The sequence below is a fragment of the Egretta garzetta genome, unplaced genomic scaffold, assembly GCF_000687185.1.
Source record: "Egretta garzetta isolate BGI_Z169 unplaced genomic scaffold, ASM68718v1 scaffold293, whole genome shotgun sequence".
Taxonomy (NCBI): Eukaryota; Metazoa; Chordata; class Aves; order Pelecaniformes; family Ardeidae; genus Egretta; species Egretta garzetta.
In genome coordinates, this window is record NW_009259318.1 from 41543 (window position 1) to 53381 (window position 11839).

General features: G+C 41.0%; 1 protein-coding gene across 4 annotated transcripts; it reads left to right on the forward strand.

Moving 5' to 3' along the window:
* Positions 1-764: 764 nt before the first annotated feature.
* LOC104124176 (natural killer cells antigen CD94) lies at positions 765-11704 on the forward strand. Of its 4 annotated transcripts, XM_009636488.2 has the most exons (7): positions 765-797; positions 3139-3414; positions 5915-6013; positions 7301-7387; positions 7654-7808; positions 9768-9880; positions 10241-10551. In XM_009636488.2, the coding sequence occupies exons 2-7, from the start codon at positions 3288-3290 to the stop codon at positions 10359-10361; spliced, it is 702 nt and encodes a 233-aa protein (XP_009634783.1). In that variant the 5' UTR covers positions 765-797; positions 3139-3287; the 3' UTR covers positions 10362-10551. The 4 variants fall into 4 exon arrangements, with proteins under 4 accessions (XP_009634783.1, XP_035747939.1, XP_035747940.1 ...); XM_035892046.1 differs by lacking the exon at positions 765-797 and having other exon boundaries at positions 1250-3414; positions 10459-11704; XM_035892047.1 differs by lacking the exon at positions 765-797 and having other exon boundaries at positions 1250-3414; positions 9783-9880.
* The last annotated feature ends 135 nt before the right edge of the window (positions 11705-11839 follow it).

An 11839-nucleotide genomic window follows, 5' to 3' on the forward strand; every position in this document is an offset into this window, starting at 1 on the left:
CTGGTGGTGGTGTAACTGTCTGACTGTATCCCCTTTCCTATTGAAAGGAGCTTTTCCTTATAAGGGAAGAGACATAGAAATGTACTGTTTGTGTATTTGCTGAGATGGCATTTTTTAATCACAGTTACACACTACAGGGTGTTTCCCACCCCAGTCATAAACTCTACCTAATGCTATTTGCAAGGTCACATTCTGGTTAATAAACACAGCTGTTATGTCCAGCCTGCTGACAAAATTATATATGGGGTGGTGGTGCATCCCCCACCCTGCTATTTTCTGCTGAACTGCTTTATGATCTCAGAAACTCCCGTCAGACCTTGGCCTTGGTGTAAGGAGTCGGACGATTAGGTGGCACTGTCCGTACCAGAAACATCTACATGGCTGAGGCCGGGAGCAAGAACAGGAACAATCAGTTATCCCCTGATAGCCTCTGAACATACCTTATCTGAATCGTAGCCCGAGTGGCACAGTACCATCGTTACTGGAATGCCAGTGGTTTCCAACCTGATTGTGGCCAGGACTGGAAATTTGCTGATGACTAAAGCCAATCATCTCACAACCCTATGAACAGCACAGTCTTAAGTGAGGCCCTTTGAGCTCTCCTGGACTACAGTGGGCTGCAGCCAGCATCTCCCTCTGAGTGGAATGCCTCTCAGAGCTAAGCAAACTCTTGAGTTTGCTAGGATTGAAGGTCCATCATCAAAGACCGACTGGAGCTGAAACCTGGAGCCTGGGCTGAAACCCTTCACTCCTTGAGGCTCAACCCTCGCCTGTTGAGAAATGCCAAGACATTTGATGTGAGTATTTCACTGAATTTGAGGGGAATTTTTAACCAGTATACTTTTACATATATCTGTCTCTCAAATCATGTCTGTGTGTAAGCATGCATGAATTGATTTAAGTAGTCTGTAGATGTATGATTTAATTACAAAGTTATTGGTACGTGAGGAGGTTTAGCTGCCGCCAGTCCTGCCCCCACCCACACGGAGCCAGAGCTGCTGCTCCTCTGGAGCCCGCTCTTTCCCACCCAGGGCAGGGGAAATTATGTCTGTGTGTATGCGTGTGTGAACCCATTTAAGTAGTTTATAGGTGTATGACTCAGTTATAAAGCTAATCCTATACTGCTACTAGATATATAGATATATATATTACCCTTAGATATAAACCATTGACCAAGTCTGAGACTAAGACTGGACCTAGCCGCACCCAGACTCCTCTCTGAGAAGGAGTTTAGAAAGCAAGGGGGTCTATTCTGAACCTCGTGACTCAACAGGAGGGTCCTCCTTATCCCCTGCACCCACGATCTCTCTGTGAATCTCACTCCAGTGTAACTTACTTTTCCTTTGTGTACTTCTTCCATGCAGTAATAAAGTGAACCTTGCCATCTTTGAATTTTTAAATAAGTTGCTGTTTTGATTAATTTTGTCTAATCACTTTGTAAATCGTCTGATGATTGAGTGCTATTAAAATGTCACAATCAAATCCCATGATTGCCACAAGTAAATTCTAAACTGTTACTAAATCAAATTGTGTAAAGTCACTCGTTCATGACAAATTAACATAGTCAATGGGATTCTAAATCAGCATTCGTGGCAACGGGCTGCATTCAAATGCAGACCCAAACTTCCTGCCTTTGTTTACCTTTCTTTTCATTTCAGTCTGAAAAAACAAGGCATTTTGCCTGCCCTGGATCCTTACAAGAACAGAGAGCATCATGCTGAAGCTCCATCTTAATGCTTTTGTTAATTATGTTCTTGGAGCAGGTTCTGGTTTAAAAGGTGACTCAAAAAGAAGTGATATAATTAAGACTGCTTATTGAATTCAGAGCTATAAAAATAATATAAGAAAATTATTTTGCCTCCTGTTTTCTCTCCAGAAGTAAAATCAGCTTAGAGAAAAATTTTCCCAAAGGAGATTCATTACATGCTTCAGAAGTTATTTGCTAAGACTGAAGAGGTTACTGTCATAAAATCCTGCAACCCAATTCATTAGCATAGACATACTTGACTCCCAGTTCTCTGCAGAAAAGCCCTTTTTACACTAAGATGCCAACATACAGTTTTCAGGCCTGATTGATAGACAAGGATTTTTACACCATATTTAGCATGAAGGTTTTATGAGGATATTATGGATACACCATGAATATGCAGTGAATGTTACTCCTCGTGCCCATCTGTGTAACAAAACTTTAAGCACCCTTTACTCCCAGCTTTTCCCTCACGCCTTCACTTTGCATACAGGTAAAATATAATGCAAGAAATAGATGCAGCTAGAGATATTTCTGCTCTGAAAAAAATCTATCACCTGCACAGCGAGGCAGGAAGGATAGCCCAGACATTACACTGTATTTCCAGTCTGTTGATATTATTTGGCAAATGGGAGACTCTGAACTTTACACACAAGAGCAAGAACAGCTACCACAGAAATTCCTCTCTTGCAATTCCCTTCTGACTCACCCTGTCACCACAGCGTGACTCATCATGTCTGGGCAAGTGCTCTGTTAAGGAGAATTACTCGTTGAAGATGTTTAAGAACTACAGCTCAGCACTGGAGCAAGGCACTGTGAAGAGCTTAGAGATGGAGAGTGAGGATGGGTAAGCCACTTCTGCAGAGTGACTTCTGTCTAAAGTTCAACAGCTCCTCAGTATAGTCTGGTCTTTCTCTGACACAGGCTGAGCAATCACGAAATGACTGCCAACCAAGCTCCTGGCGTCACCGTCCTTCCAGCTCAGCTTTCCCCCTCCTAGTATTTATTTCAGTGAATTTTTGTAAAATTATTTCATTTTTCATTTATTTCATAACAGCGTATGGATATTCAGCCTATTGCTTTCAGTGCAGCTGGTGTGTTGCATTTGTGCCCTGACACATGAACTTTTGGTAGTTCAAGGTATGATCTTTCACACCTTAACTCAAAATAGCAACTAATTCTGGAGTATCACATTTTAAGGTGGTAGAATATCCTGATGTTTGCTGTATTTACAGGATCAGATCAGGTGGATAGTTAAATGAAACAGTCTTAGGTTCCAGTCAGGAACCAAGACTCCTGATCTTCACATTCAGGAAGAAAACACCCATGCTTGACAGTGCCACTTTAATTCCTTAACATGCTTTCAATATTCTACACTTTTACAATGACAGAGTAATCAGAACAGAGCCAGCTTCCTCTGTGGTTTCACTGGAAATGCTGAAACACGAACCATTCCTGTCGCCTCAGCACTGGTCTCCCTGCAGTGTGCTCCTACTCCCAAAGTACTGCTATTGCAGGGAAGAAGTGTGATGAGCTGGAGATGGAGGATGAGGAAGGCTACACCGCTTTAAATTTACGACCCTCACCTTCAGTTATTACTCCTGGATATTCGAGCAGCAAAAAATCTTCTGCATTTAAGGCTCCAGCCAGTTGTGTTACAGTAGACAGTAAGTACAGATGGAAATTAGCTTTTCTGTCTAAATCAGGGCATAACTTAAATTCATTAAACACAACATGTTTGTGTTGATTGCTTTAGAATCTTTCTAACCTGTATAGTATATTTTTAGATAAATGTTCACAGAAAAAGCAGAAAGAATGACCACAATAGTCTTGTGTGCTATCGTTTATGATCACAGATAATATTTTTTTCTGAAGCCTATCTTTAGTCCAATTATTTTTTCCATTTACTTCAACACAGAAGACAAATTCCACCTTTCTATGGATTTTTTTCATTTTTGCAGGACTCATTTATTACAGCAAGGCACTACAAGAGAGGAAGACACTATAGTTTTATCAGATAATGCAGACGTTGGAAATGGGAGCAATTTCCTCAGCTACAGGGAGTAGAAAGGCACCCTATTTATCAGTAAATGTAAGCTCTGATAGGAGTATATTATTATTTGTTTATAATCAAAGTTGTTGTATAAATGAGCTGAGTGTTAACTAAGGGAGTAAATTGTGCCCGTGGAATGCCTGAGAGCATAAAATGATGACTTGAGTACTGTTGCTGCTGCTCATAAATTCACCACGTGGCTTATGTGTGAAATAAATATTGCTATTTGCAGGATGGGTAGAGAAGACAAAGACTAAATTAACATCACTCTGGTGCTGTCTGGAAAAGATCTAGGGCTATCCATTAAGAATGACTGCTTGACAAGGAGGATGGAGGACAAGCTGTTGACAAGCAGCAGCCAGAAAACCAAGGAAAAAGTATTAGGGAGTGTGATCTAGGGATGGAGTTTCCTGGAAAGAAACAGGTTGGCAAGCTCAGCAAATTCTTAAAATGGCCTTTGGATACGCACAGAGAACATGTAAAGTAGATAAACTTATGACCAAATTAGGTTGGGAGGGACCTCTATAGTTCATCTTTTCCAATCTTTTGCTCAAAAGGGTTAGCTCTAAAGTCTGATGAAGTTGTTCAGGACCTTGTTCACTTGAGTTTTAGAAACCTCCAGGATGCAGATCTCACAACATCTCTGGGCACTTGTTGCAGTGCTGAAGGGGAAGAATTCTTTTTCCTCACATCTGATCGGAAGTTTCCCTGATGCAACTTGAGACTGTTGTATTGGATCCTTTTGCTGTGCCTCTCTGAGAAGAGTCTGGCTCCATCTGTAAAGCCCTTTAAGTAGTGGAAGACTGAAATTAGGTCCTCCCTTAGCCTCCACTTCTCCAGGCTAAACAAGCCTAGGTCCTTCAGCCTCTCTATATAGGTCTCTGACCAACTCAGTATTCCTATCCTGGACTCCCTGATGACATCTCTCTTGAACGGTGAGGCTCAGCAATGGACACAGTACCCCAACGTGGCTTCATGACTGTCAGGTAGAGTGGAATAATCACTTCTCTCAACCTGCTGGCTGCAGTCTTGCCAATGCAGTCCAGTGCTGGTCAGCTTTCGCTGCCACAAGGGCACACTCGAGGACCCATGTTCAACTTGTCCACCAGAACCCTGAAGCATGGCTGCTTTCTAGCCAGTCAGTCCCCTACCTGTAGTGGCGCATGGAGCTGTGCTATTACAGATGCTGGACTTCACATTTGCCTTTGTTGAGCTGTTGTACTTACAAGCTGATTCCTAGCATTTTTAGGTCCCTTTAAAAGGAAGCCCTGCCCTCCAGCATATCAATCACCATGTCAATGTGGTGTCATCTACAATCTCTTCAAATGACCTTAACTGGTGAGGGTTAGGGTTGTCTCCCTTAACTTTGGGTATGTAAGTTTTAGTTGCCAAGTCTATATGAAGTTCTGGGCACCTCTGGAGAGTGATCATTCTCACCTAACAAAAGGTTAGTTCGATGGACGTGCTTGCTCTGATGCACTGGGCGCAAGTAAAATACTTGATGTGTATAATACTTCTCAATTAACCTGAAGACTCTAAATAGATATGAAAGAGTATTACAGAAAATTGCAGAGCACTGCTTCCCAAATGGGAAACTTGCATATATATAAAAGAAAATATTTTAATCAGAGGATAGTCAGCTATAAAATCCTGAAGAACTATATTCCTGATTAGACATTGAACCACAATAAAAATTTTGAAGAGAGAAGCACAGTTTAGTGTTCAAACATTGCAATCATTTAGAAACCACAGTCACAGGGATTATCCAAAACTAGATGGTATTTTTTCCCTTTCAAAGTGGAGAGGTTGTTTTATTATTTTCAGGACTGTGGGAACTGCAAGATCTAATCTGTTTACCTATTTCATGAGAATTTTTACACTAAAACACTAGACCCTCAATTAATTAACATTCTCAGTGGATAAACAAATGTTTCGCAAAATGACTGCAGGAAATTCAGGCAAGTGATAATAAAACTGCAGTAAAAAAAGAAGAGGCTCTGCAGACAGGATAAAGGTGAACTGGTGATGTCAGAGTGGAGGTAATACTACCGTGTGGTGAGGAGAGCTGCTATTTTTGTTGCTGAATGTTTGGTTTATTATTTTTTTTGTCCCAGGAGCCTCTGCCTCATCTTCCATATGGCAGCCAGTGGCATTTGCTTTCCTCACTTTGTGCCTGGTGTTGCTGACAGGGCTGGTAGCCCTGCTGGCCCTCTGTAAGTACTGTGGTGTCCCAAGCTGCTGTTGTGGGAGTGAATTCCAGCTGTATGACTGCTTCTTCTCCCCTTACAGACTGTCCATGTTGTCCCTGTTCCCCCAAATGGAAATAATATGGCAAAAAGGGCAACAGCACAGCTCTCCCACAGAAGTCCCCCTGCAACTGAGTGTCAGAACAGGTCACCAGGGATCACTAATATCTGCACGTATAGTTACCTTAACCCTAAGGTTTACATTAATCACAATGCAAGACCTAAACCTAACTAACCCTAACCCTAAACCCAACCCCTAACTTTAACCCTAACCTTAACCCTAACCCTAAACCCCTAACCTTAACTTTAAACTTAATGACCCTCATCCTAACACTAAAGTTAATATCTAACCCTACACCTGTCCCTAGGCATAAGCCTAAATCCTAAACCTAATGCCAACCCTAACACTAAACCATAACCTTAACCCTAACACCTAATGCCTAACCCTAACCTTAATAATAATGACCCTTACCCTAAAACCTAACCCTAACCCTAACTTCTGACTAAGTCTAATTCCAAACCCTAACCCTAACCCATTTCTGAAATGCTTAATTTTCACAGCTAGAAGTTCATCTCGTTAGCCACACTATCTGGATAATGGTGCCCCCCTGTGACTGTTAGAGGAATTTTTCACACTTAAGAGTGCCCTCTTTTTCTTGGATTGCAAGCTTTTTGCAGGGAGGGCAATCCTGGCGTCAAAGCATTGTGACTGGTGCATTTGCCCAACGGTTACAGCAGATTTTCCATATAAACATTTCAATTAACAATCAAAGATGATGCCCCATTACATTTGGAAGCAGAGACAGAGAGTGCCCAGCTTCTTTTGGGCATGAGGGAAGCAGTTGCAAGTGCCCAGGACAAATACTCAGTGTGGTCCATGGCATCACAGAAATGTTAGCAAAGGGGCAATTCTTCAGGTTTCTAGTCTGACACCCACCCTTTCCTCCCCACTGTTCAAAGCTGGACTATCACCAACCCCAGATAAACTCACCTGTAGCTTCCAAGTCAGCTTCCAAGTCCAGCTGACTTTGGAAAATTTTCAAGGGTGGAGATGCCCCCACCTTCCTAGGTGGCCTTTTCCAGTGCTGCACAACCCTCCTGGTGAAGAAAATGTGGATGTTGTACATACAATGGTGGACATACAAATGAAGTAGACAAAAAAATCAAAAAACGCCAAAAGCTATGAATTAAAGCTACAATTAAAGCTACAAACTTTGAAAACCAATCTTTGATAAACACTTTCATGCCCTTCAGTTTTTCAGGTTTCTAAGGATCCTGAGGAAGGAAAGAAGCTGCAGGAAATGAGGGAAGCATTGTGTTTTGAAGGGAAGGAGAAAAATGGTAAATGTGGTTGTTACGTAAACAAACACAAATCACCCCCTTTTCAGACTGAGAGACTATAAAATCACAGGGAAAAGATCTGATCAATTAGTGTCTGTTTTTTAATTGTGGCAGTATTTGAGACATTGATATGTGTACACTAACATGCAAAACAATTTGTGTCACACCCATCAAGAGCTCAGATGACTCATGGCTGCCCTTAATCTTTTCTCAGTCAAGCCCCTGTATTCCTCACAGGTCTGCATAATACTCTCTCTGATTTCTAGAAACAAATTGTGCTCTCTGTCCAGCAAGCTGGCAAAACAGTGGAGCTGACAACTGCTTCTACATTTCAAAGCAGAAGAAAACATGGAAGCAAAGCCAGAAGTTCTGCTCCTCAAGAAACTCCACTCTTCTTGTGCTAAAAGACAGATCAAAGATGGTATGGCCTTAACCTTATGCATTCCTTTATGTCAGGTATTTTAACTTCCAGGAGTCTTGCACGCAGAAACTAGTTTGGTCATTTACAGTACATGTATTTAATTTTCTCTGGGTCAGGTAGCCTTCCTGCAAGTCGCAAGACTCTCAAAGGACTTGCAACACTTTCTAAATTGTGTGCTGAGAGAAATAGTGAAATTACATATTTTGAGAAATAGAATAAGCCATTGTATAAAATACCTTAATTAGCTAATACTTAGGTTTTCACAGAGAAAACAAATTGCATATTATCAGCATGGAGGAGAGACCCAGCACACAGAATGCATGTTTTTTCATTATCTCTTTCCACCAGTTTTGTTACTGAGGGCTTCCAGCATCAAACCCACATCTATGTGAAACAGAGAGGGGCCGATTCACCATGGTACTGTCAGTTGCATGCTGCAGTGCAAAGCGACTATACAAGGTTGTTTTCTGACCTTGTGTTATACCCCCAGAGAGTGGTGTTAATGATGGCACAAAGGCTAAACATCAGAAGATTATATTATGATGACTGGAAAAGGTTTAAGGAATTCATAATTTTAAGTAGTCTTACTCATTTGGGGGTGTTCTGCTGACTAATGAAAAACCTGTAATTTGCTCTCAAGGCCATATTTTCCCTTTTTGTATACACTTATCTGGGAACCTCTTTTTCAACAGCTCTTAAGCTTACACAAAGCCCAAATATCCTTATTTTCTGTTTGCTACCTACAACTTTTAAAAGGAAACAAGCTTTCCTGGAAATCTCTCTCCTTTTTCCAGATGGGGGTTCTCAAATCTTTTATTTTAAGGCATAAAGGCCGACCTTTGGGATTTTTTTCTTAAAGTGAAAATCAGATGGGTAGAGACAAAATAGAAAGAGGGGAAATGGTTTACTACTGAGTTTAGCAGCATCCTGGATCAAACTGTTGGGAGACACCTGAACACCACACCTTCAAGAGATGATTTTGGTATGCTATATAAATCCCTGGATAGTTTGATTCCAGATGTCCGGGTGCTTGCTTTTTCTTCCATGTTTGGTATATGCATCTGCAGCCAGACTGAGGTCAGACCAGTTTAAGCCAAATTTTAGATTTTGGATGAGTCCCTAAACATGCTACTAAGCAGCAGTAGAGTATCTGCAGGATCTGAACAGGCTAAGATGCTGAGGAACCTCTTCGGTAGCACTTGGACACCTAGGGAATAGTTCAGGTTCCTAAGCATAGGTTTCTAGGGGAATCTGAGGTGCCTGGGGGTATTCTCTTTGGCCTCCAGCAAGGTACAGTTCTCCCATAGGTTCTGGGTCTTGTCTGTCAGCCATATGTGGAGACCTCAGACAGGTTGGAGAAACTCAAAAGGTGCTGGAGGCCTGTATTTAGCCAACAGGCTCTGCCCTCTAGGCAGAGATTCATCTCACCTAACTTCGGGCATCTACAGTGTATGCAGCCTGCAACTTCAGAGCTTCTTCCTCAGGCTCCGTTACAGTCAGTGGGAGATCTGGCCAACACAGCCACTGTTCAGTAGCATTCCCACGGGGTGAGATGAATCACTTCTCAGGCTCCATTGGATCTGTTGGCCAGATATCTGCTGACTCTAACTGGGGCTTAGATGGTGGTCCCATATCTATAGCTAAACTGCAGATATCTAAAGGCAGACAAGATAAAGCTGCTTTTTTTGTTTGGTTGTTTTTTTCTTTAAAAAAGCAGTGTTGTTACAGATCCAGGGTACCTTTATCTAGTGGAAATGCAATAAACAACAGTATTTGAATGATCTCATAATCAGAATAGTCAGCACTACCTCATAGAAAACAACCATGGACAACAGATTACTCTCCTATTGAGTAAGAAAGAGTTATCTCTCTTGGTTGCAGAACCTTCACAGCTGGAAAATACAGGAACTTAGGTCTTATTTTTGAAACATTGTCATGATAATTTTCTCATACCTACAGGTTTTTCTGCCACAGGTTTCAGAGTTTTACTGGGTTGGATTATCATTTGTATCTCAAAGGAGCGCCTGGTACTGGGAGGATGGAACAGCTTTTTCAAAAGAAGCGACAAATTGGTAAGCCTTCATAGCTTAGGACCAGCATTATTGTATCTGATGGGCCACAGTAAATTATATGAGACTTGTGCTTCCTCTTACTTTCCCATGTTTGTCACATCTGCAGTGACGAAGGAACACGGGGACCATAGTATCTGCTATAGAGCTCTGAATTTGTGTCCTGTATAAGGAGCAATGGGTGGCAAAGTACAGCTCGATCACATGTGCCAGACCCAAAAGGGCCACCTAGTACAAATAAAATAGCTCCAAGGGGGAAATAACTCTACATTCCAGCGGTAAATCAGTGTGATTACAAATGGTCAAATATAGATCACATGATGTCACCGGGATATCATTAAGCTGTATCCTTTAATTTCCTAGGGTTATTCTATATGACAACAACTTCTGTGCTTCCTTATATGGACAGATTATTTATGCCAGACACTCCTGTTCAACAAAGCAGTTCTGGATCTGTGAGAAAGAGGCTGTTCATTTCACCTGAAGAAGCATTGCAAGAAGAGATGTGGGATCTGCCACTGTGAGATACCGACTTCAGGAACTGAAAGTTTTAAATACATTTTTGTTTGTTTATCATGCAGCTTCCTCAGAATGGCGATTCAAATGGACCTGTCATTACAGACTAAACCTCCTCTTAGTCTGCATTTTCCCCACCCCAGGCTCACAAATGAGAGAGAGAAAAAAAACCTACAAAGCTAAAAACTACAAGCCTAGGAAGCAACTTGAAAGAATAAACTACAGTCAAGCAATGATTCTTGCGTAACTCTCTAGATTGGCAACCACACATTCTCACAGATCTCTATATTCCTTGAGCTTCAGTCAGTACTTCACACTAACACATGCCAGTCATAAACCAGTCCAGCTACATCCTTGATGATTGTACTCACTGAATTACTTACTGTACGCACTAACTACTGTCCATCCATAATCCTCTTCCAGAGCAGTTTGCCTTCTTTCCTAAATCTGTTCTTCCAACTGTTCCCCTGTCTGAGGTACAGGGATATGGAAAGAACACAGGGCTCTATTTATCCATATAATTATTTTTATATATGCATTAATATTTATAGAAACAAAAGGACATTTGTGCGAAGACTATAGGGAACCCTTGGAAGCAATTTCTGTGAAAAGTAGAGCCAAACATCATGGTTGGATTAAATCATTACCTCAAAAACATCAGTGCTATCATAACATTAATTGCTATGCAAATAACAGTGAGGATAATAATTATGTGCTCCGTTCAGAGCTACACACAATCAGTACTCAAACTGATGCAGAATCCATTGCCACAGATCTTACTTGAGCTCTTGTATTATACCCACACTGCTTGGGATCTCTGGAGCCCAAGGTACACACATCACGTGTTATTAAAGCACTTGTCATACTTGAAGGAAAAAGATGCCTCCACTTTTCTGAGTAGAGTTTCATTGCATGAGTTCTTTGAAGTTTTGTGTGCCAGAATCTGTGTTGTATTATATATACATATACTCCTGGTATATATATGCACCTTGTACTTGTGTATAGTACTATGCCTTAGTATCTTGAAACTTTCCTTAAAATAAACAAAAAATAATAATATGTCTTTAATATGCAATATTTCCTTGGAAAATATTCTCAAAGACTGAAGCAGTTCCTTGGTAAAAAAATGAAACCCTGTTCCTAATATGCTGACAGATGTCTGTGAACTGACTAAATTCACTATACTCAGTACAGCAAAGTCATAATTCATGAGCACAACTAACAGTTGAACTATCTAAAATTCCTTACTACTGCAGTAGGAAGTGCAAGGTACAATGCAAGTAAGGTGCAATGTTTCATCTGTTTCAACACATTCAACTTGAAAAAAATATTTCACAGAAGGCATCTAAGCTGCCACATTTTACCATTTTTTCCTTCCATTAACACTTTTTTTTCCTAGCAATCTGCTATACGCCTTTGATGGCTGCATTGTGAAACCAAATGTTA

What these genes read in the sequence shown, in the direction of transcription:
- LOC104124176 (XM_009636488.2), top strand. Translation starts at nt 3,288, where the DNA reads ATGGAGGATGAGGAAGGCTACACCGCTTTAAATTTACGACCCTCACCT. An exon ending in GGTAGCCCTGCTGGCCCTCT is followed by an intron (nt 6,014 to 7,300) that starts GTAAGTACTGTG and finishes CATGCCCTTCAG; the next exon opens with TTTTTCAGGTTTCTAAGGAT. An exon ending in TGAAGGGAAGGAGAAAAATG is followed by an intron (nt 7,388 to 7,653) that starts GTAAATGTGGTT and finishes TCTGATTTCTAG; the next exon opens with AAACAAATTGTGCTCTCTGT.